This window comes from Myotis yumanensis, unplaced genomic scaffold (genome assembly GCF_028538775.1).
Source record: "Myotis yumanensis isolate MYYU_CA2020_CCGP unplaced genomic scaffold, mMyoYum1.0.hap1 SCAF_3, whole genome shotgun sequence".
In the NCBI taxonomy this organism is placed as follows: domain Eukaryota; kingdom Metazoa; phylum Chordata; class Mammalia; order Chiroptera; family Vespertilionidae; genus Myotis; species Myotis yumanensis.
In genome coordinates, this window is record NW_027223754.1 from 199,627,381 (window position 1) to 199,653,204 (window position 25,824).

Sequence of the window (25,824 nt, forward strand, 5' to 3'; positions counted from 1 at the left end):
TTCTTTGGTGTTAAACTGACAAGCCTAAGGAGACCATGTGATCTGCTCTGGGTCAGTGAGTCAATTGTTTTTCTATTAGACATGGCCGCAGTGAGTGTGAATCTTTCATTCTAACCACGAGACCACTATCTTAGTTTCCAGACGAGAAGGAAGTCTTTATCTTAGCCTGCAGACTATCAGTCACCTATGACTCAAAACAAAAGCTGTGGTGACAGTGACACAACTTTTATTTTAATCAGTTTAGCTTAAATGAAAAGTAGGTAAAAAAACAAACAAACACAAACTTAGAACTTAAATAGTAGCTTAGAACCAAAAAGTTGGAAGAGATTTTATACTTAATATCTACAATTTAGAAAAGACAAAATTGAGCCCCAAACAGACATAAGGCCTCACAATTCGCAGTAAATAATTTATATATTCACTTGTTACTGACATGTAGAATGGGTTTTTTTTCCCATTCCGGGCAAACAACATAAAAAAGACTTATAGAAAAAATAGCAAAATCATGAAACTTCCTATAAACATTATGATATTCTAAAATATATTAGTTAGAACATGAGATATGTTATATATGAATCATTTACTTGTCATCATCAAAATTAGGCAATTTTGAAATACCCCTGCATAAAAATCAAACTACATTTTAATGCAATCAAAAAGCAGGAAAAGAAATATTTCACACACACACACACAAAAAAAATTTCTTCCGAAAAAGAACAAGAGTCTGATTAAAACTGCTGACCTCAATATTTGTATTTTCTAAGCTAGTTTTCCTTCTAAAGGCTGTGAAGCGCTTGGGGCAGGGATTTATACAGCTGCACCCTCAGCACCCAGCACAGCAGAAGGCACAGTAGGTTGACTAGGTACTCAATAAATGGTTGAGTAAGAAAAAAGGCAACCCATTTTGAGCTTTCCTTAGAAAACTCAGTGTTACTAAAATGAAAATTGGAGAAGCAGGGAAGTTCTATTTCATTAAGAATTCATTAATGCAATGGTTCTCAAAGTGTGGTCATCAGACCAGCAGCACGGTATCATCAGTGAACACATTAGAAATGAAAATTCCCTGAGCCTCTCTGAGACCTATGGACCCAGACACTTCTGGGCCGGAGAGAAAGCCTGTTTCTCAAGCCTTCCATGAGATTCTGATGCATAATAAAGTTTGAGAACTGCTACATTAAGGAAATGGTTCTCAAACTTTTTAGTCTCAGACCCTTCATACTCTTAAAAATTATTAAGGCCCCCCAAAAAGCTTTTGCTTATAGGTTATAACTATGCACACCTAACATATTTTAAGGTAAGTTTTATAATGTTAATTCATTTTAAAACAAACCACTTCACATGTTAACTATTCATATTAATTTTTTTAATGAAAATAATTATTTCCCAAAACAACAAAAAAATTTAGTGAGAAGAAAGGCACTGTTTTACCGCCAATCTCCTGTATTCAGTCTGTCCCCCTTACGTTGTTTTGGTTGAAGTGTATGAAAAAAAGCCCAGGCTCAAACAGATATGAAGTTGGAAAGAGGAGTATTTTAGTACCCCTTTCAGATAATAGTGGATATTCTTCTTTGCTGCTACACCAAAAAAAGTGGTAGTTTCTTAAAAATTAGTTGCAATGTGGAATCTGAAAATAGTAACTTTTTGTGCTTTTATATTCAAATCCATTGGCCTTTCTTTCTCTTTGTATAATGGCTCTTTCACTCATGCAAGAGTCTCTAATATCAATGTATTAGTTATCTGTAGGATAACGGCATACTGAGTTTTGTAGATCTGCCGAGTGGTGACACACTGCCTTAATTTTCTTATATAACATCAAGAAAGGTGTTTTGGATAATCACAAATCTAATCAGAGAAGCCTACAATATTGTGAAGCCGGCTAAGCTCACAGTGGTGGAAACATGTTTTCCAAAATTCTAATTTTCACTTGAAAGTTCAAGCTTTATCATTGGCAACAAATACTATTACTATTTTTCCTTCAAGAGACAGGATCGCTTGTTCATTGTCAAGAAAATCTTTGCCAAATAACCAAGTCTCAGTAATCATTCTCAAATTTGTCCTTTCAAGATATAACAATGGTGTTCCATGAACAGAAGAGCTAGTTCAGACCGCAACTCAATCACCACGTGGCTTTTCCTCAAGACAATCCCCATGCAGTCAGGTCTTAGGGTCTGCTTCCCCTTTCCTCACACACATTAAAGGCACACTTACTCAAAGGGCCAAGATACAATCAAACTAACAATTTTTTACTGCTTCATCATGAACACTTTCGAGTAAACTAAGTTTTTCTTGCCCCTGCAAATATGTGGTGGTGGAGAATACAATGACTCATGCTAAGGTGTGGCAATGTTACCCACACTGCTTTTATACCATCAATGTTAATGTCAACACAGTAAAAAAGCAAATAGCACCTTCATATAGTTATAAAAATAGTTTTGATTTTACATGGACACCCAGGAACTTTGAAAATTGCTGTTTTAAGAGATCCTAAGAGAAAGATCTAGAGTTTCCCTACTCCACTAGTTACTTAGCTATAAGTTACCTCCCCTACTAGACTATAAAATTCTTCACAGCAAATAGTTATATCTCAGGATCTAAAACAGAGTAAGACTCAAAGATTCCATTTTCATTAAAGGAGCAAATTCAGGGTGTCATTCATTTAAGGACCACAGAAAAGACTAAAACTTTAGGTCAACTCAAGAAATCCCACAAGCCCTCTTCATTAAGATGGTGTGGACTATAATAGTGCATACATCTAGCCCGGCCAGTGTGACTACATGGTTGAACATCAGCCCATGCACCAAGAGGTCACTGGTTCGATTCCTGGTCAGAGTACATGCCCACAGTGTAGGCTCAATCCCCAGGAGGGGGAGTGCAGAAGGCAGCTGATCAATGTTTCTCTCTCATTGATGTTTCTATCTCTCTTCCTCTCCCTTCTTCTCTCTCTAATAATCAACAAAAATGTATTTTTTTAAAAATAGTGCATACACCTAGCCCTAGCCGATTTGGCTCAGTGCCTAGAGCAGCCGTGGGCAAACTACAGCCCGCGGGCTGGATCCGGCCCGTTTGAAATGAATAAAACTAAAAAAAAAAAAAAAGACCATACCCTTTTATGTAATGATGTTTACTTTGAATTTATATTAGTTCACACAAACACTCCATCCATGCTTTTGTTCCAGCCCTCCGGTCCAGTTTAAGAACCCATTGTGGCCCTCAAGTCAAAAAGTTTGCCCACCCCTGGGCTAGAACGTCGGCCTGTGAACTCAAGGGCCCCAGGTTCAATTCCGGTCAAGGGCATGTACCTTGGTTTTGGGCACATTCCCAGTGGGGAGTGTGCAGGAGGCAGCTGATCGATGTTTCTCTCTCATCCATGTTTCTAACTCTCTATTCCTCTCCCTTCCTCTCTGTAAAAAAAAAAAATCAATAAAATATATATTTTTTAAAAAATAGTGCATACACCTAATTAGCAATTATTTTTAAAACTACTTACTTAATAGAAATCACTAGGTACTCATAACAAGTGAGCAGAGGGACAGGAAGTGCTTCTAAGCTGGGGACAAGGGATCCAGAGGAATCAGTGATGCAGTCTAGAGGCTCTTAGAAAACTGTCCAAGTGTGCCAATGAACACCAATTATTACTTGTAGTTTCATTAGATTTTCTGGTTCAGTGAGAGTAGCGGGAAGGATTTATGGGTTCTATCCTCAGGGGAGAATGACAGTCAGGATCTCTGGTCATGGCCTCTGACATTTAGACCAAGGTCTTTTGGGAAGTGAAGTACCTCAGTAGCTACCTCCCATTTGTTTTGGTCGCCTCCTGCTCCTTCCCCTGTATTGATTTACTGTGTGTCATTACAATGAAAAAGAGAGTCAATAGATACCGTACAAAGTGAATCAATCAAAAAGGGAAGGACTTCAATTTTTAAAGATGGAATGATCACCAGAAGAATCCAAAACAAAAATTCATTAACAGTGTTTCCTGAGAGTGGGAAAATCCAGAATGGAACAGAGAGAGGCTTTACTTTTTATTTTTCGGTATTGCTGAACTGTTTTCACCAGAGACATCTATTGCTTTTATGATATAAAACAATATAAATAATAGCTTTATAAACAAACACCGAAAAGAGCCTGTGCAATTCATTTTAGCTGCAAGAAGGGAAGGAAGACATTGGTAAAGACTGCTCCCAATGTCTTGTGAGAGAGGAAAACTCTCCAAGAAAAGGAAAGGTTGAAGGCAGCATTCAAGAATGGCTGCACCAAGAAGCTTGTCCTTAAGGAGCCAAAGATCCAATCTGTGAGGTTGCTTGCTCCTTCGCATAGCAAGACAGCAAGATGTGGTGGCCACGGGGGCAGGTGAGGTCCAGTCCTGGTGGCTACCATGGGAATGGCCCTGGTTAACAGGGTGACATCAACCAAAGAATACTGGTCAGGCTCAGAACAGCTGCAGAGTAGCCACTCAGGGGGATGAAATTACCTTTACCTCATGGAACTGGGGCAGCATAAAATGAGATCATGTAACAAAGTACTCAATAAACTGCACGGCAGCATTACTCTCTGGGAGTCCGATTTTCCATCTAAAAAAATGTGAGGATGGACTACAAGGTCCCTGCAGATGGGAGGAGTCTTGAATAAGTTAAACCATATCTACAACTTGGAAAGATCCCCTAATTGCTATATTTAAACATGGGTGATTTCATGACTTATCATTTAAGTCAAAATAAACTCTCCAAAATTTATCTTTTCTCACCGATTCTGAAAGGACTTTCCAGCAACATTGTCTCTGTAGGAATCAAACAAAACGTGGTATTGATCCCGGCTCCATTCCAGAACCACCTAGGGAAAAGAAGACGAAGAAAAAAACAACAATTTTTTTGTGTGTGTGAGTGGTTTTTGTTTTTTTAAATTTTCACCAAAGGAAATATTTTATTGATTATTTAGAGAGAGGAGGGGGGGGGAGAGAGAGAAAGAGAAACATCAATTGGGGTTGCCTCCCATATGCGCCCCAACTGGGAATCTAACCCACAACCTTTCGGTGTATGGGATAATGCTCCAACTGAGCCACACTGGCCAGGGCAAGAAACAATGTTTTATTTGCATCAAATAGTAAGAGTTTACAACTTTTATTTCATTAAGAATTGCTAAAAGAACAGGTAAAGCAATGAAAATCCATCTATTACTCAGTGCCTGCCATATGCCAGACACTGTGCTCAACCCAGATGAATAAATTACAAGATAAGAATAGTCTCATACATATGAAATCAAAGAGATTTAAAAGGCTGTGATATGAGAACTGGGTCTTGGGAGAATGAGGTCACCAGGCAGGGAGAAAGGACAGTGCCAGAGGAGCATGCTCAAAGGCTGAAAGCCGCAAGAGCAGTTGTTCGAGGACAACTCTACAGTTGGTTTTGGCTGGAGCACAAGCAGGTAGGAATTGGAGAGAAACGTGGCTGGGAAAGGAAGCTGGGCCTGGACTGTGATGTGCCTTGTGTGCCAGGGGAAGTAGAGGTACTGGAGGATTTTAAGGTGGCTACATGACCCATTCAAAACTTGGAAAAGGCCCGGCTGCGGTGGCTCAGTGGTTGAGTGTTGACCTATGAACCAGGAGGTCACAGTTCGATTCCCAGTCAGGGCACATGACCAGGTTTCAGGCTCAATCCCCAGTAGGGGATGTGCAGGAGGCAGCCAATCAATGATTCTCTCTCTTCGTTGATGTTTCTAACTCTTTCTCTATGAAATCAATAACAATATATATTAAAAAAAAATTCTTACTTACCATTTTGAACTATTCTACCCACCCCCTCCTCATATGAACGTGCATACACACACACACATACATACACACACACACACACACACACCCCTCCTCTCTACACTCTACTACTAAGGATAGTTTGTTGGTAAAATTTTTAAAAAAATGAACTATAATACTATTTATTAAAATACTACATGAGCTCTGAAATACATCATAAACAATGTTACTAAGAATTATTGCCCAGCCAGTGTGGTCCAATGGTTGAATGAGATGCAAAGCCCATAATTCTTTGCCTCAGAGGAATTCCCCAGCTAGGAAAAGGAGGAAGGTAATTATTAAGAAGAGAACGGGTATACTAGTATAGTGCAAAGTCCCTAAGATTTACGATCAGAAGACATGAGTTTAAATCTGGGACTTGATAAAATCTAGAGCACTTCTCAATTCTCAGTTTCTTCTTCTGTAGAATGAGGATATTAATGCCACCTGATTTCACAAGACTGTTTTGATGAGTAAATGAGATATGCCAGTCATACAGGGCTGCACAATACTTACATGCAAATTGTTCACATGTCTCTTAAAGACAGCATTTACAGTGCTGCAGTATAACTTACCGGTTTAAATACGTGTCTACACCTCTGTGAGCAATCAAAGCCAGGAAGCTGACCTCTTTTTATTTTTATTCCCAGATCCTTGGACAATGCCTGACATAAAATCAATCAACATTCTTTCTTTTTTTTTTTTAAATCCTCACTGGAGGATATTTTTTCCACTGATTTTTAAAGAGAGTGGAAGGAAGGGAGGGAGGAGAAGGGAGAAGGAGAGGGAGAGGGGTAGAGAGAGAAACATCGATGTGAAAGACACCAATTGGTGGCCTCCCAAATATGCCCTGGCCAGGGCCGGGGCTAGAACCTGCAATCCAGGTATGTGCCTTTGACCAGGAATCGAAACCAAGACCCTTCGCTGCTCCTGCAAACACTGGCCAAGGCATAAACATTTTAGAGCAGGGGTCCTCAAACTTTTTAAACAGGGGGCCAGTTCACTGTCCCTCAGACCGTTGGAGGGCCGGACTATAGTTTAAAAAAAAACTATGAACAAATTCCTACGCACACTGCACATATGTTATTTTGAAGTAAAGAAACAAAACGGGAATAAATACAATATTTGTATTTGCATGTGGCCCGCGGGCCGTAGTTTGAGGACCCCTGTTCTAGAGTGAATGAATATGGCTACTAGCTTTACAAGCAAACAACTTGGAACAGCTTACCACTCCATAGTTTCCCTCCAGAACTTTCCACTTTCAGATCCATTCCCAAACAGTCAGGTAAAAACTAAAGCGCTAGCCCGGCCAGTGTGGCTCAGTGGTTGAGCGTCAACCTATTGATCAGGAGGTCACAGTTTGATTCCCGGTCATGACACATGCATGGCACATGCCTGGGTTGTGGGCTCAATCCCCAGTAAAGGAGGGGGTGGTGCATACAGGAGGCAGCTGATCAATGATTCTCATCACTGATATTTCTATCTCTCTCCCTCTCCCTTCCGCTCTGAAATCAATAAAAATATATTTAAAACATGAAAATAAAATAAAAAGACTAAAGGGCTAGAGTTATGAAGACACAACAGCAGACCTACTAGGCACACAAGGATATAGAACTCTGTAAAAGCACATGTCGCTTTCTCAATTTTTCAAAGGAATGTGACATGTTATCCTGTAAAACTTAAGGTGTTGGAGCTCTAACCTCAAGTAGTAAGAACTCTAAGTAACACTGACAGAGCTTTTCACACATTGACAATCAGAAGTCTACATTATTCTTAGATTATAAAGCTTCTGCATAGTTTCTAAAACAAAATTTAGTTTGCAAAAAAAAAAAAAATTTTAGTATGCATTGAATTTTAGTTTGAAGAGTACTAAGGGAGACCAAGATCCCTATCTTAAAGATATTCTAAGCTTTATCTTTTTTACTAACCCTCTTCCTCCTCCTTAGAAGTGCTATCTGCTTGTCACCAGAAGAATTCTCTAATCACATCTGATTAAGCACGCTCATTTTGTTTTCCTGTCTTAGCCCGTAGCTTATAAAAACAGAAATTTATATCTCACGGTTCTGGAGGCTGGAAATACCACGGCACCGGCATATTTGGTGTGTGGTGAGAGCCAGCGTCCAGATTCATAGCCAACTGTCCTCTCCTGTGTCGCCTCGCATGGCGGCAGGGGTCCAGGAGCTCTCCGGACCCCTGGGAGTTATGAGCGCACTATTCCACTCATGACCCAATCACCTCCTAAAGGCCTCACCTCCTAATACCATCACATGGGGGATAAATAAAAAGACTTGCCCAAAGTCAAGCAATAAATCAGCAAGAGATAATGCCAGTTCCCAAAAGCAGATACACCTTTCTTTCAGGCCTTTGTATAATTATAAAAATCCATACTGAAAGCCTGCTGATTCTGAAGCATTGCACTCAGTGTGGTATTTTCACCTGGATTCCTACTGCCCGACGGCCTCCTGCTACCCTTCTCTTCCACCGTGATTTACCTCCCATTATTACCTCTAGAGCAGTGGTTCTCAACCTTCCTCATGCCGCGACCCTTTAACACAGTTCCTCATGTTGTGGTGCCCCCCAACCATAAAATTATTTTCGTTGCTACTTCATAACTGTAATTTTGCTACTGTAAACAATATGTAATTATATATGTGTTTTCCGATGGTCTTAGGCGACCCCTGTGAAAGGGTCGTTCGATCCCCAAAGGGGTCGCGACCCACAGGTTGAGAACCGCTGCTCTAGAGCAGGGGTCGGCAAACTGCGGCCCCTTGAGTGTGGCTCTTCCACAAAATACCACGTGCGGGCGCGCACATACAGTGCGATTGAAACTTCGTGGCCACACTCAAGGGGCCAAAGAGCCACATGTGGCTCGCGAGCCGCAGTTTGCCGACCACTGCTCTAGAGCAATCGTTCTAAACAGAGACTGAATTCATCATTCTCTTGCTTTAAATAGTTTGCAGGATCCCCATTTTCTTCAGGAAGAATTGAAATGTGTTAGCCTCACTCAGTAGGCAAGTCCTAAAGCGGCCGCCGCCTGCCTCTGCAGCTTCAGTCCTGGGTATGCTGCAGCCCTTCGGAACTACCTGAGTCCCTAGAACGGTGATGGCGAACCTATGATACGCGTGTCAGAAGTGACACGCGAACTCATTTTTTTGGTTGATTTTTCTTTGTTAAATGGCATTTAAATATATAAAATAAATATCAAAAATATAAATCTTTGTTTTACTATGGTTGCAAATATCAAAAAATTTCTATATGTGACACGGCACCAGAGTTAAGTTAGGGTTTTTCAAAATGCTGACACGCCGAGCTCAAAAGGTTCGCCATCACTGCCCTAGAAGGTGAGAGTGCCTCCCACACCTACACCTTTACACCTTTGGCATCCTTCACTTAAAGGGGAGAAGGGAGACTCTCTCTCCCCCTTTCTCTATCTCTCTGCCCACCATGTGAGGACACAGCAAGGCGGTCATTTGTAAACCAGGAAGAGAGCTCTCACCAGAAACCAACCATGCTGGGCGCACTGATCTTGGACTTCCAATCTCCCGAATCATGAGAAAATAAACGTGCTGTTTAAGCCAAAAAAGGGGGAAGGACACCTCCCCTTTCTTCCCTCAGCCATCTTCTTCAAGATCAAGCTCACATGTCACCCTGTCTGAGAAACTGCCCAACACCCACCCTCTGTCTTCAACTGAATTTATCACAATACATCTTAAGATTGTTTCTCTCTCATCGAAGTTTCTAACTCTCTATTCCTCTCCCTTCCTCCCTGAAAAAAAAAATCAATAAAATATATTTTTTAAAAAATCTCTGTCAAATGAATACTTTGTGAAATTTTGGTAAAGAAGCTTTATCCAATTTGGAACTAATCAGAGACAGAAATGAAGTTAATGGAATGAAGGGGAGAAAGCAAGGTATTTCAAGGGGGAAAGAAAACTAGAACCCTCTTAAAAGAAGAAACAATTTTTTAAAAGAGAAGAAACAATTTTAAATTGTTTAAATGTACTTATTCATTTGAAAGAAAGACAGAGAGAGAGAGAGAGAAGAACGGAGGGAAGAAGAAAGGAAGAGAGGGAGAGGGGGAAAAGGAGAGGGAGAAGAGGAGGAGGAAGAAGAGGGGGAAGAGAGAGAGAGAGAGAGAGAGAGAGAGAGAGAGAGAGAATGAATGAGATTATGCATTCATTGGTTGATTCTTGTATGTGCCCTAACTGGAGATGGAACCCGAAACCTTAGCGTATCAGGACGACACTCTAACCCAGCGGTCTCCAACCTTTCAGACCTCATGGACCACCAGAGGTCTGCAGACCACCGGTTGGCAACCACTGCTCTAACCAACTGAGCTACCTACCTGGCCAGGGCAAGAAGAAACAATTTTAGAATGCAATTTTAAAGTGGGCAATATGGTTTTTAGTCAATTGTAGAATTCATTTGGCTCTCCCTGCACAAGTGTGACTTAATCTGTAACATTTTTGAAAGATCACATTTTTTCCTGCTTAATTTAGTGCACGTATGAATCACACACAGGCTGACTAGTCACCCGTTTAACATACTGCGTGTGGATCATAAGATTGGAACAATCAATCTAAAGAACAGTAAGAACTTCAAAAGATAGACTGTGAATATATAACCTTTTATAGCTACACTTGTTTGTTACATTTTACTAGAATAACATATGGTATTATACGGTCCTGACTGTATTAAATTAATAAACTCACTCCCTCTGCTTTCATATCAACCGTAATAAAGCAGCCAGGTGAAGAAGTCACTGTGAACTTTTCGGCTCTGTCTCTAAGGAAAGATGAATATGCCCTTCAGCGTGGCCTTGGCACCAGCCCAGAAGTAAGGTCTCCTGAGGCTGCCTTCACAAGCATCACAGCCAAGGGAAGAACTGCCCTGGGACAGGACACGTGGCATTTAATTAGCATTTACTGAACCCTGCACCAGGCACCATGCAAGGTGTCTTACAAACATGAAGCATCTCATTTAAACCATCTTTCCTCACTAGGCCCAATCACAATCAGTGAGCAAAAATAAATTTTATATGTATTTATTCAACAAATATTCACTCAGCCCCTATAGTTGGGTATGAGTGAGCAAATGAGCTTGTCCATCTTGCTCATTTTTGTATCTCAAGAAGTCAGCAGAGTGTTTGGCACATAAAGGCCAGGTTATCTTACATCCTAAATCTCTCAAATCGGTTCATTTCCCTTAAATGCCCTCTATGGGCCTAGCCCAAGGCTCCCAACTAACTGTCCTAATGGACGGTTTCTCAACTTTGGCTGTACTGACATTTAGGGCCCGGTAACTTCGTTATGGGGGTGTCCTGTGCATCACGGGACGGTCAGCAGCATCCCTGGCCTCCGCCTTCTACATGCCAGTACAGACCAACCTTGAAGGTTATCCCACTGTTCTCAGGACAAACACCCAAACCCTGAACACCTATTCTACCAAGGGCTGGGAGCAGGGCACCCACCACACCAATCTCTCCTACATCCACACTTTCTCTTGCTCTCCATCTTCCAGCCACATGGAGTTCTCACATGTTCCCCATCTTCAAGACCTTCTCATGGTTCCAGGGCTGCATAATCTTCGCTGTGAGGGCGGTGCTGTGCATTGCAGGATGTTTTGCGGAATTTCTGGCCTCCACCCACTAATTGCTAGTAACACCAATCCCACACTACTGGTACACCCCAATCATGACAACCCACCATGTCGCCAAACGTTGGCAAATGCCTCTGGGGGTGGAGGTGGGGAGGGGGGCAAAATACCTCCCAGATGAGAACATTCAGTAGGCCAACCCTCCTCTGTCCCCTGCCTCAGAAATTCTGACCCTTTCAAGTTGAGCTCAAACTGCATCAAGAACGCCTCCCCCGGCATGGCTCCGTGGTAGAGCGTTAACCTATGAACCGGGAGGTCACGGTTTGATTCCCAGTCAAGGCACATGCCTGGGTTGTAAGCTCGATCCCCAGTGGGGGACATGTAGCAGGCAGCCAATCAATGATTCTCTCTCATCATTGATGTTTCTCTCTCTCTCTCTCCCCCTCTCCCTTCCTTGCTGAAATCTCCCTGACCAAGCCACCAGACAGTTCTCCCTGCAGGTCTCTCCCACAACACCCTCTCCATCTTTGCAGCATTTCTCACAACTCTTCATTAAGTAGCATTTAATGTCTGAATGCACAACCGGAATATAAACTCCTTGTCTATGGGAACCTGTCTGCTCTGTTCACTACTCCGTGCCAAGGGGCCTGGCACTGCACTCAAACATAGAATGTACCAACTGAATAAGTGATTCCGGTGCTCTGCTGGGACACAGGGGTTCCAAGTAAGAAAGAGAACATCTCTATGATCAGCATGCTGAGTACAGAAGTGGCAAATCGTCATTGAGAAGCTGTGCATGGAGAAATAAGTCTCATCTATGGCACCAAAATACCAGATACCACATTTCCAAAAGAAGTGTGGGACCAAGATGTCAAGTTTCCTAAAGAGGTGGTTGAAAACTCATCCAAATCACAGTAAAAAGGCCCAGAGGAGGGTTTTTTGGAAGCTGCCGCTGGCATTCCGTGAATCCTGCTCCACCTCAGCTAAAGGGGAGGGGTGGAAATCTTCCCATCACCTCAAGCCCAGGAAAAGGACTCTGTGGTATGACCTAGGGAGCCCATGACAGGTCCCTGCAATGGGGAGGATGCCACATCTGTCTCACGCCTGAGAAATAGAAAGGACTGGCTGCTACCTGCTCTGAGGACAAGGGAGAGGTGGTTGCTATGCAGAATCAGCTCATACTCCCCCACTCTGAGCTGACAGGATCAGGATACGTGCCCCTAAAATACAGCAGCTTGGCATAATGAATATCTCAAGCTGAAGAAATTTGAGAAAGAGCAGGCATGGGAAGGATGTTCTGACTTACCCCTGAAGCAGGTCATATGACAGGGGTTCTCAACCTGTGGGTCACGACCCCTTTGGCAGTCTCAACCTGTGGGTCGCCTAAGACCATCCTGCTTATCAGATATTTACATTACGATACATAACAGTAGCAACATTACAGTTATGAAGTAGCAACGAAAATAATTTTATGTAATGAGGAACTGTATTTCAAGGGCCAGAAGGTTGAGAACCACTGTCATATGACCTTCTGTGAAAGGTGCCCTCTCCATAACTGGAGGAAAGGGGCATCCTTGTCGCCAGCCTTGTCTGCTTAAAGGAATTCTGAACCAGCAGGCCTGTGTTTCCCCAGCTCATGAAACTCAGCTCATACCCTTATTGTCCTATCACAATGCTCCACTCATCAAACCTAGCATTAAAACATTCAGGCTTAAGCACTTCTTTGGGTCTTCATCTCCTTATGAAGGCTTCCACGTCATGTAAAACTCAAATTAAAATGCTCCCTGGTGTGACTCAGTGGTTGACACAGCATCATTGATTGGCTACCTCCTGCACCCCTCACACTGGGGATCAAGCCTGCAACCTGGGCATGTGCCCTAACTGGGAATCGAACCGTGACCTCCTGGTTCATAAGTCAATACTCACTCAACCACTGAGCCATGCTGGCTAGGCCAACAAGCTTAATTTCATTAACATGATCAACAAATTAAGACCTCAAGAGTAAGTCAAACCAAACACAACTATCAAATTACCACATTAAGTTAAGGAAATATATCGAATCGTTACTGAAAGATTTATGAGGGCACACTTGAGCTGTGTTTAACAAAAATAACTCCCTATTAATACGCCCACCTAAGAAGACTAGATTCACAGATAGAGAAATTAACAAGATATTACAAATGGAAACAACCCACTTTTACATCTTCTACAACAAGTAAAGGGCTAACAGCTATCACAGTCACAATGTCAACATTCAGGACCAGGAAAGGAAATGGGTTTTGACTCAAGCAGTGTCTAGGATATCTGTTGCTCTTGCCCTTCTTTTGATAACAACCTCATGATTTCCCTCTAGGGAACCCCTCTCAGTCACATGGTTCACTGGAGACTGACAGCTGGCTCACAGCCCTAGCTCTGGGGATGATCCAGGGGGCTAATGAGGGAACAGCAAGGGCACGCATTCCCTGGCTAGGCAGGCCACCTGGGTCCAGCTGGCACTCTGAGGAAGGAAGCTCTCCTTTTGCTGGGCTTTCTAAAATGGTAGTTGAGAAGCTAGAGTTGCTGGCAGCAATCTTTGCTTCCACATGGGAAGAGCTCGCCTGAGAACCAAACCAACAGAAGGGAAGAACAGGGTCAGGAAGAGATTCCTGAAGACATCACTTGGGCACCTCGATCCAACCCTGCCAAAGTTTTACCCTATAATTTTTCAAATACACCAGTCAAAAAACGACCTTTTCTTTTAAGCCACATCTGAGTTGGGATTCTGTCGCAACCAAGCGCTGCTAATACTAGCAGCAATGTTAAACCACTAATAATCGCCCTCACCTCTGACCTCCTACCCCCCACAAAAAGCTCCTGCCTCCTTGCAAAAGTCTCAACTTCCTCTAGGATGCTTCAGTCTATAATTTCCTTCCTGTCCTCTGATTTTCTAAGCGATTATTGGTTACCTACCCAGGTATTCCATTACCTACCCCCTCTATTGTTACTCAGTCCTCAAGGCCTCATCCCAACTATACAAAGATGGTCAAGGAGGAGCTAAAATTCTTTCTATCTTTGACAGCATCTTCCACCCTACAAAGTACAAGTAGACAAATCATGTATGAGAAAGAAAAGGTAAGTACAGATGGTCTGCATCAAAGTAGAAAACTTGCCCTAGCTGGTTTGGCTCAGTGGATAGTGTGGACTAAAGGGTCATGGGTTCAATTCCGGTCAAGGCACATACCTTGGTTGCAGGCTTCAACCCCAGCCCTGGTCGGGGTGCGTGCAGGAGGCAACCAATTGATGTATCTCTTTCACATCGATGTTTCTCTCTCTGTGTCTCTCCCCCTCCCGTCCACTCTCTCTTTAAAAAAAACACAGCCCTGACCGGTTTGGCTCAGTGGATAGAGCGTCAGCCTTCGGACTCAAGGGTCCCAGGTTTGATTCCGGTCAAGGGCATGTACCTTGGTTGCAGGCACATCCCCAGTAGGGGGTGTGCAGAAGGCAGCTGATTGATGTTTCTCTCTCATCAATGTTTCTAACTCTCTATCCCTCGCCCTTCCTCTATGTAAAAAAATCAATAAAATATATTTAAAAAAATAAAAATTAAAAAATTAAAAAAACACAAAAAATCAATGGAAAAATATCCTCAGGTGAGGATTCACACACACAAAAAAGAAAACTTACACCTTTACTGGAAATGAGCTTGAAGGGATGTTGGTTAAGGTCATCTCTATCCATTCATTCAAACGCTAATAATACACCAGGGAATAAGACAAGGTCCCCACTTTAGCAGTTAGCTGGGCTGTGGATCTCTCCCAAACCCCTCCAAAGAGAGACCACTGGTATCTAAAGGCTTAACCACTGAGCCACACTGGCTGGGCTGGACTCAGTTTTCAATCTTCCTTTTCACTGAACAAGAATCTCACTCATCCAAAATGGCAGCAGAAGGTGAGTGAGCAAAAGAAAACGGGGAGGCCAGGGACAATTACTACCCACTACAGCAGCTTCTGTCTGAACCTATTCGACTTCCTCATGGAAGTTCATTTTTGAATATTTGTTCCCATACTTAGTGCATGTAAGGAAGTGATGTATTTTACACACATACACACCAGGTGCACAGACACATACATACACACCCAGCAGTGATCTACAATCTCTATTCGAAATCCTGAAATCCAAAAAGCTCTCAATAGTGACAACCTTTCTGTTTCTTATTTGGCAGCAAAACTTGACCTGACCTGAACTTATTTGGTGGCAGAACTTGGCCTAAACTTACTGGAAGTTATTTATAGTCTTTATTTTCCTCACTGAGTGTGAACAGTCATATGTTCCACTGTAAAAGATACTGGTATTTAATTATAAGGTCATTCAGTAGTTCTAGAAGTTTCAGATAAGGGAATATAGATTTGTGTATAAATAATTCAACTAAGTAAAGATGGTCCTGAAATAATACTTTTTTTAAAAAATATATTTTATTGATTTTTTACAGAGAGGAAGGGAGAGGGATAGAGAGTTAGAAACATCGATGAGAGAGAAACATCGATCAGCTGCCTCCTGCACACCTCCTACTGGGGATGTGCCCACAACCAAGGTACATGCCCTTGATTGGAATCGAACCTGGGACCTTTCATTCTGAAGGCTGACACTCTATCCACTGAGCTAAACCGGTCAGGGCATACATTTTTTAATTCAAAAGCATGTTTGAAGGTCTATACAATATCAACTAACAAAGGACAAATATTTAAAATGAGGACTTTCTAAGCTAAAATGAATCTTGAGAGCATAGTTAAGCTCCTGCCCTCATTTGTAGATGAGGACACTAGACTCCCAAGGGCACATGACTTGCCCAAGAAAACCAGTTTTCAACAGACAAGTTCCCACCTGCTACCCTCACCCCAAGGCAATGAACTTCAGTGAACTTTAGATCCCAGCTTGAGGGTCCTCACTGTGGATTAGGATCCAGCTCTGCTTCTGTTGATCAGAGTGCCCATGGGTTCTCCAGAAAATACCTGATTGAACTTAAGGGAAAAGTAAAAAAATATTTGAAAATATACTTCCCTCCCTCATTTCCACTTCTGTCTCAGAATTTGGATGCGTGTACAGCCAATACCACTTATTCTAAGGGGGAAGGTTTGGCTCAGTGGATAGAGGGTCAGCCTGTGGACTGAGGGGGTCTCAGGTTTGATTTTGATCAAGGGCATATACCCGGGTTCGGGGCTCGATCCCCAGTAGGGAGCCTGTGAGAGGCAGCCGATCAATGATTCTCTCTCATCATTGATGTTTCTAACTCTCTCTCCCACTCCCTTCCTCTCTGAAGTCAATAAAAATATATTTGCCAAAAAAAAAAAAGAGGGAAAGAAAAAATATTATGAATTCACAGTTAACAATTAGTGAAATTATTAACAAGTTGGTAATATTAACTGTATGATGACAGCATTCTTATTTCAAGAGCTTATTTCAAAATAAGGAGTAAAGATATAAATCAGTTGATGATGATAATAATAGTAGCAGTAGTTACTATCACTTAAGGAGTCTGTTACGTGCCAGGAACTATGTGTGGTACTTTACATACAGGTCTTACTTGGTTCTATCAAACCTGCAAGGAAGGTATTCTTGCCTCCACTTTAAAGATGAGGAAGTTGAGAGGTTCAGTGAGCTTACTAAGTATCCTTTCCAAGATCACACAAAGGACAGTCTGGGCTGCTCGAGAGACCATGAAGAGATGTGCTTACCAGTACAGCTCTGGAGCCATATACTGCTGTGGTTTGAACCCAGCTCTGCCACGGACTGGCTAGATTAACTTGTGCAAGAGCCTTAGTTTCATCACCTATAAAATGGGTGTAATAATAGTACTCACTTCACAGGGGTGTTGTATTAAATGAGTGAATGTGAAAGCAGTTAAGAGAAGGCCTGGAACTTGTGTTAACTATGTATTAACTATTATCACAATCATGCCCTATGTATTAACTATTATCATGATCACGAACACTGGCACCAGCATTCAAACCCAGATCTGCCTAATCTGGCAGTTCTTCTTTCCCACCGTGCTGTACAGATGAACAGCATTAGTGGTATTGAGTCATCTCCCATGCCACCAGTTGATGTTGTTTGCCTCTCATTCCTTTTGTTTGTTCCAAACTCTAAGATCTGTGGTCATCTCAAGACTGACAAAAGTCTTTCTTTTGGTAAATAAATAACCAGGCACTGAATATGTAAAATAAAAAATTCCAACAACTGATGCCTCTAAGTCACCTTCACACTGTAGGGGTTTTAATAAACAGTTAATTTAAATTACTCAGGGCCAAAAAATAAATCTTATCAATAAGACACAACTATACATAGATACACTCACTATATTTCGTTGCAACACATGAAACAAAGATAGAACAGCAGGTGGTATATCAGTTACATTTTCCACTTACAAGTCTGGGGCACTTTCTCACCCTCACTTATAAAATGTATTGTTATTAGCTCCTAGACCAGTGACGGCGAACCTATGACACGCGTGTCAGAGGTGACACGTGAACTCATTTTTTTTGGTTGATTTTTCTTTGTTAAATGGCATTTAAATATATAAAATAAATATCAAAAATATAAATCTTTGTTTTACTATGGTTGCAAATATCAAAAAATTTCTATATGTGACACGGCACCAGAGTAAAGTTAGGGTTTTTCAAAATGCTGACACGCCGAGCTCAAAAGGTTCGCCATCACTCCCCTAGACCAACCTTTCACCTGGTTGGTGTGGTTCAGTGATTGAGCTTCGACCTATGAACCATAAGGTCACCCTTAGATTCCCAGTCAGAGCACATGCCTGGGTTTGGGCTCAATCCCCAGTAGGGGGTGTGCAGGAAGCAGCTGATCAATGTTTCTCGAATAGATGTTTCTCTCTCTCCCTCTCTCTTTCTATAAATCAATAAAAACATATTTAAAAAAAAATAAAAGAATACCGTATGAGACCCAACCCAAACCAAAGGGCTGTTTCAGTCATGAGAATGTTTCAAGTGTATATCCCGAGCGCACAAAAATCTATTAAACCCATGTTTCCACCTCCCAAACCTGTTGCTTGGACCCTCTGAGGAGTTTACAGCCTGACCCAACTACCTTACTGTGCTGTTAACTAAAAGCAGAGTCACAACGGCAGGGCTTGTGTGACCTGGGACCTAAATTATTAGCCTACCCCAGGACCCCAGGGCTTGTGCTGGCTCCCAAGAGGTTAAGCGCTGGAGTCCAAATCATTAAGGTGCCCCGGTCACGTGGGTCACGTGAGCGTGATCTAGGGACAGGGAAAAGTGGAGGTGCCAAGAGATCGCTCACATCAGTGTGTGCACACCTGCCAGCAGGGCTACCTGACCGTGTACAGTTGTCCCAAATGACAGAGCAAACGTGCAAAAGAGTCCCCTTGCACACCGAGTCCTTCCAATGTTGAGCCAGTACACTATTCCCACTGCAAATTCATGTGCAATGACACACGCGCCCTTGGATAAAGTTTTGAGGACCGGGCAGAAACTAAGTTAAGAAGATTAAAGTGCTTTTGTCAAAGGTGACAAGATTAGAAGGGTGACACCGGAGGGGCAACACTGTAGGAGGGGCCAGGGGTCAGAATTTAGGAACGGAAAGACACCAACTCTGGGTTCCAGGACGGGGTTCCTGGAGGTTAAGGCCCGAGGGAGAAAGTCAAGTGACTTGGGGATCCCGAAGAATGCACCCGGTGGGAAAGGGAATCCGCAAAACAAGCTCCTATTCCCCCCCACACCATTAGGGGGGACGAAATCTCGACCCCAGACGCTGAAAGCCGGTCTGAGTCCTCCGCGCCTCCGGGGAAAGGGCAGGCGCTAGGACGGGTCCTCGGGGCGGCAGGGAGGATGGGGACGCAGGGGTCACGCGCGCCGGGAATCGCGGCGTCCCGGGCTCGGCGAGGGCGCCAGGGGGTCGGGGGCCGCGGGGCCGCGCGGGTTCAGGGCGCCTCGGCCGGGGATCCCGAGCCGCTACTCACCTCGCCGAACTGGAAGGCGGAGACGATGGTGACAACGACGCCCACGAAGCAGACGTAGAGCCCATACCTGTGGGACAGGCAGGTATAGGTCTGTCTCTGCAGGAGCTTGAGCAGCATCACCCCGGCCGCCGCCACGCCACGCCAGGAGGAGCCAGAGCCAGAGCCGGAGCCTCAGTGCGCCGCCATGCAGCGGCCCCTACCGGGCCGCCCGCTCAGATCACGGCCTCCGGCCGCCGCGCATTGCAGCTCCGGCGATGGACGCCGGCTCGGCTCCGCGCCGCGGCCGCCGCTTCCGGGAGCCGGGAGCCCACGCCTTCGGCGCGGCGGAGGCGGACCTGCACCCCGCGAGGCAGCCAGCGCCGCCCTGGTCTGGCGGGGCGAGAGGCGGCGGCGGCGGCGGCGGGGTCGGCAGCGCCCCCTGGAGGGCGGAGGGGCGGAGGCAGGCGCGCGCCCTCCCGGTCTGCGCGTGCGCGGCGGCCCTCCAGACTGGGCGGGGGACCCCGAAGCCGCGTGGGGCAGCCCAGCTGAGATATGATCGGTCCTTGCAAGGACTCTGTGTCACAGGCCGCGCTGTTATGCCACGAATACTTCTGTGCTCACATCCCTTTCTTCATCTACAACAACTGGGAAATATGGTTCATAGGGCTCCTTCCCCCTCTGGCTCTCTAACCATATTGCTTGAATGAGGAAACTTTGGGACTAAATGTGCCCAAAACAAAATTAATTCATTTATTGATTTAAAATGTAGTGTCCCGTGCCTAGCTTAGTGTTTGGTGTTAGGTATTCAGAAATTAACTAGACTTGGGCACCTTCCCAGAGAGCCTAGTTGGGGAGATAAACACGTTAAAGGATCACGTGCAAGACAGTTATGATAGAAACAGGGGTGGTCAGATATTTATTTTCACTTTGGCTCCAGGTGATTTTGAGGATGGCCTACCCTCCGCGCCTCTTATTGGTGAGAGATTTTGTTTTCTCTGAATATACCCTAGTTAATATGATTTTTGTCTTAAATTGAGCCACCTTTGGAAACAATCCACTTCCCCAGTGTTGCCATCATTCATAGCATTTTTAGAATTATCTTCACAACCAGTTTCAGGGATATACTCAAAATATGCACTCAACTGGAAGGTCAAATGCAATTAACAGATTTGCAAAAGGGAGTGACTACCTTTGCTCCAATCTAAAGTGAAGTGTTGACACTTCCCAGTCCTTTTAATCCTTTAGGAGAAGCTGATGCGTGATCTCTACATACATGGCAAAATTATGGCAGTTGTGCAAGACACTTATACAGTGCTAGGGGCAGAAATTGAACATTGGGGACTAGCTATAGTTATAAGAAACATTAATCATTTTCTGTTAACCTTGATTGTTTTGTTCTAATTAAATAAACACATTCTAACCTGGCGATATGCCCTAAGGACCTGGGAGTTAACCTTGGACCTGGGAGTTAACCTTGGAATGCGGTCCATTCTCATTTGAGAACTGCCTATTATCATGGAGAGATTAACAACCTTGTTGCCAAAACAATGGAGTCCTACCCCACCCTGCATTCTTATCCTCCTATATAATCCTATATAATAATCCTATATAATAAAAGGCTAATAAGCAAATCAACCAAATGGGGGAAGAACTGGTTGCTAGGACGACGTGCACTGACCACCACCAGGAGGACGCTCAACGCAGGAGCTGCCCCCTGGTGGTCAGTGCGCTCCCACAGAGGGAGCACTGCTCAGCCAGAAGCCAGGCTCATGGCTGGCAAGCTCCTGCCTCCACAGCAGTGGGACATCCCTCCAGGGCTTGAGGACTGTGCGAGGGCGCAGGCCAGGCTGAGGGACCCCGCTCCCCCCCACCCCACCTCATGCACTGGGCCTCTAATCCAATATAAGTAGCTGGTTTATGTGGGGGTGCAGAGCAGTTTTTCGTGAATGGCTGCTCTCCTATACTGCCGGCATTTTTGGAATAAAGCTCATATATGATTCAACCCTGTCTCTGCTTAATTGGCTCAAGTAGTGACCGGCAGCCTGGACCCATTTGTTGTCTGGTTTCAAAAGTTTCAAGGTCTTTTCAAGCATGGTAACAGCTATAAAACCATCTATCATTCACAGGACTCTCTTAAAATGTTTGTTTCCACAATAATGATGACCAACATTTACTTAGCTTCTACTGTGGGCTGAGTCATCGAATGCCTCACAACAACCTTCTAAGGTAGATATCATTACTATGGCCATTCTACAAATGATGAAACTGAGGTACAAAGATGTTAAATAACTGTCTAATATCACACAACCAGTAAATGACAGAATTGAGATTTGAACAGGGTGGCTAAGTGGTTGAGTGTCAACCTATGAGGCAGGAGGTCATGGTTCAATTCCTGGTGAAGGCACATGCCCTGGATTTGGGCTGGATCCCCAATAGGGGCTGTGCAGGAGGTAGCTGATCAATGATTTTCTTTCATCATTGATGTTTCTATCTCTCTCTCCCTCTCCCTTCCCCTCCCTGAAATCAATTATATATATATATATATATATATATATATATATATATATATATTTTTAAAAGTCAATAAAAACATATTTTAAAAAATGTTTGATATTTTGTCCTTTTTGTTAGCTATGCTCCAAAAGGAGCCAGGTCAAGAGACATTGTGAGAGTTTAAGAAATTTTATTACATTCTCTCACAGTGGACTGAGACCAGTGTGTTGGTGTCAACCCCAGGGGAGTGGTTAGGTTCTCTTATATAGGGTAGAAGTATGCAATATAGGGTCAGGGTGTGGTTGCATGAGTTGGTCAAGTGGAGGGGAGGGCATGAGTAGGTCAAGGGAGTCAGGGGAGGAAAGTGCAGAGGTTGGTCAAGTGAAGGGGGATTCATCTTATCTTGCTTCTACAGGCACCAGCCGTCTGTCTAAGCTATGGGAAAAGGTTGTAACAATATATATTTCAGAAAACATGTCCAAGCAGGAAAGATTAGGGGTAGTTCATCCTAACACTTTTCACATTAACATGAAAGCTTCAGCCCAAGCTGGTTTGGTGCAGTGGATAGAGCAACGGCCCATGGACTGAAGGGTCTCGGGTTCGATTGCGGTCAAGAGCACAAACCTCGATTGCAGGCTCCTTCCTCAGCCCCAGGTATGGGAGGTAACCAATCGATGAAGCTCTCTCGCATTGATGTTTCTCTCTGTCTCTCCCCTTCCCTTCCAGTCTCTCTAAAAATCAATGGAAAAATATCCTCAGGTGAGGATTAACAAAAAACAAAATGAAAACTTCAAATATAACAAAAGCTCTCTGATTTGTTTTTAAAGTTTATCTTTCAAAGAGCATAAAAAGAGAGGAATTTAAACATAAGTCACACATAATAAACTGTGGACTAAGGCAAGTTCTTTTTTTGGCTGGAAAGAGAAATCTTATAAAGGTTATTTCTGACTCTTCATCAACAGGATCTTAAAAATATTTTAAAATTGTGAGATTTCACTGAAAATCCTAACCCTAATGTCCATTTTCTTTCTTTCTTTCTTTCTTTCTTTCTTTCTTTCTTTCTTTCTTTCTCTCTCTCTCTCTCTCTCTCTCTCTCTCTCTTTCTTTCTTTCTTTCTTTCTTTCTTTCTTTCTTTCTTTCATTGATTGATTGAATTTAGAGAGAAAGAGAAAGAGAGAAGCCTCAATCCATTGTTTCACTTATGTATGCCTTCACTGGGTGATTCTTGTATGTAACCTGACTGGGGATTGAACCCAAGCAACCTTGGCATATAGGCCGACACTCCAACTATGCTACCCAGACAGGAACAGTTTTTGTTTTTTTTAATAAATGGAAAATCTAGTCATACTGGGGCCACATTTCCATGTGGCAACAATCTGCTGTGGCTAAGTAGGGACGGCCTGCCCATGTTGTATGATAGTGATTCATTTCACCTCCCCATCCTTGAGGGTTAGGGTCAGCTGACATTTATCATAGTGCGTGCACTGTAATTTACAGGTGAGAACTATTTCTTTACACACACTCTATGAAAAGGTTAAATAGAAGTCAGAGAGAGCCACACGATTCAAGCAAAAAGGGAAGGGTGTTTTGCATGTGTGTAGAAATGAAGATATTCTTCCGTGTATTTGGGACACCCAGCCTGAGTCACCCAGTTACATTACCTGCGTCAATGACATTATCTGCCTGGGACTTGAGTATGTGATGCCCTAATTAAAGCAAAAGCTAAAATTGTTGACTGACAGTTTGAATTTTGTTGAGATTAAAACCAAGGTAAGATTGGTTATAAACAAGATTTTTTTTTCCTTCTCCCATCCCTCTGCACTTCTAAGTTCCTTGCTTCCAGAGGATAAATCGTGAGAGGATGAGTAGAATTTTGTCAAAATCAGTTAGAATGCTACAAGAGTCTCTCTGAAATGTTAATAGCCCACTTGAGACAAAGAGACAAACTGTAGTGTACTTCAGGGCCTTCAGGTAGAAGAGAGGATTTCACCTGATGGACTAACACCAGAGGGCTTTTGTCTCAAGGGCTTTGCAATGACTATATTTCAAGAAGCACTTTTTCCTTTCAATATTTTAAAAAATATGTTTTGATTGATTTCAGAGAGAGGAAGGGATAGGGAGAGGGAGCTAGAAACATCAATGATGAGAGAGAATTATACATTAGTGCCTCCTGCACGCCCCACACTGGGGATGGAGCCTACTACCTGGGCATGTGCCCTTGACCACAAATGAACTGTGACCCCCCTGGTTCATAGCTCAACACTCAACCACTGAGCCACACTCTTTCAATATTTTATTAACACTCCTGGTCTGTCTTACTGAAAGGGCCGGCGGGGCACGTGGCCCCGCAGGCATCCGGCAGGGAGGATGACGGGCAGCCATGGCCGAGGCAGCGCCTGACCAGATAGGCGCAGGCCTGCGGACGCCCAGAAGGACCCGGGCCGCCCTCCTCGGCCTCCGAGTCACTTTCGGGCCGAGCAGCGGGCGACCCAAGGGCCAGGCGGGGTGGTGGGCGGCCTGCCTCCCGGTGACGCCCACGGCGGCAGGCCTTGCATGGGAGCCGAGTGGCCGGCTTCCCATCCATTAAGGGACCTCCATTTTGTATGGAACCATGTGCTCAGCGAAGGCTCCTTCCCCCTCGGAAGGAGCCTCTGCTAGCCACACCCACCATTTCTCTGGACTAACCAATGGTAATCAAGGGAAGTGCACGCCATCGCTATGACCACATCCTGTGTCATGGGTCACCAGCTCGCACCTGGCCAATCGGCGGGGGGCACAGCCCCCTCTCCCGCCCCTACTCCAACCCTCTATGAAACCCCTGGTTCGAGCAGACTGCTTTCTCTTTGCCACCTGCTGCTGCGTCAGTAAGGAAGGTAGAGGAGCTAAGCCCGGGCTTAAAATAAAAGACTCTTTGCTTTTGCATCGGATTGGATGGCTCCCTGGTGGCTTCTTGGGAATCTTGAAATCTGGGCATAACACTTACCACCTCTCACCCCAGAAGATGGGGAATGTACCTGACTGATGAGGTTGAGAGGAACTGAGCAGGTCTGCCAGAGACAGGAGTTCTGATACTCTACCTTCCAGGCACAGGAGAGTCAGCACCCAGGGCCTGGGCAGGGCCAGGGCCTGCAAAGTCTGTCTCACTCAGGGATGAAGTATGGGCTGCCCACTTGCTCCCAGAAGTAAGACATTCTCCACTTCACTTTATCAGCACAAAAGCTGACGCTTTGATCTCCATCTGTCTGTACCTTGAATAGCTTTTTCAATTGGTTCAAAACTCAGAAGTCAAGGAGAAATGCTTTTATTGGACCCTAAAACATCAACCATCTTTGGGTCTCCTTTGGCTCAGCCTGGATGGAAAAATGAATACCCAAAGCAAACAGTCCTGCACAAAAAGGAACCTCTTGTCCCAGGCCTACAAAACATATGCCATGTATAGAGATGGTGTGCTTGGAAGGCCTTACCGGGAGCTGATAAGAAAACTGAACTTAAACAAAGAGCTTTAACTAGCAGAGAAAGCAAAGTTGAAATAACTCCTGATAAATCTGTATTTAGCTGAGTCCTTGCTTTATTCAAGGTAAAAAGAGAGAATGTCCACATTGTGAAATGCTTTCGCTTTTCAGCTTTAGGCTTGAAAAATTTGCTTGTTGCCAAGAAGCACATTTTGATTTTGTCCCCCCCTCTTTTCAGGATAAACACCGTGTGTTCATAATACATATGCCTGTGGCAAGTGACCTCATCCCTTTCTTAATTCTAAAGTAAGAAAGCCAGGAGAGCTTTTAATTTTTTTCAGAAATAGTAAATAAAACAGAATTATTAAGAAATTTGATTGCTTCTGATAGAATGCCAAGAGCCAAAATATAACATGTCCTGCTCTTTATTTTTATTTATTTATTTATTTATTTATTTATTTATTTATTGGAAAAGATGGAAATTTATTGAGAAACAAGCACAGACTCCCACGTGGGGAGGGGGAGAGTCCCCTGTCCTACTCTTTATT

At 43.7% G+C, this 25,824-nt stretch overlaps 1 protein-coding gene across 1 annotated transcript in view; it reads right to left on the minus strand.

The window, feature by feature from the left end:
- Positions 1 to 19,574, minus strand: part of GNPTAB (N-acetylglucosamine-1-phosphate transferase subunits alpha and beta) — a 58,269-nt gene extending 38,695 nt beyond the window's left edge. Inside the window, exons 1-2 of the mRNA XM_070410911.1 lie at positions 19,353 to 19,574; positions 4,742 to 4,827 (exon numbers count right to left, since the gene is read on the minus strand). Of these exons, the coding sequence (XP_070267012.1) occupies positions 4,742 to 4,827; positions 19,353 to 19,469 (203 nt within the window). The 5' untranslated portion in view covers positions 19,470 to 19,574. The remainder of the gene's footprint in view (positions 1 to 4,741; positions 4,828 to 19,352) is intronic.
- Between the last annotated feature and the right edge of the window lie 6,250 nt (positions 19,575 to 25,824).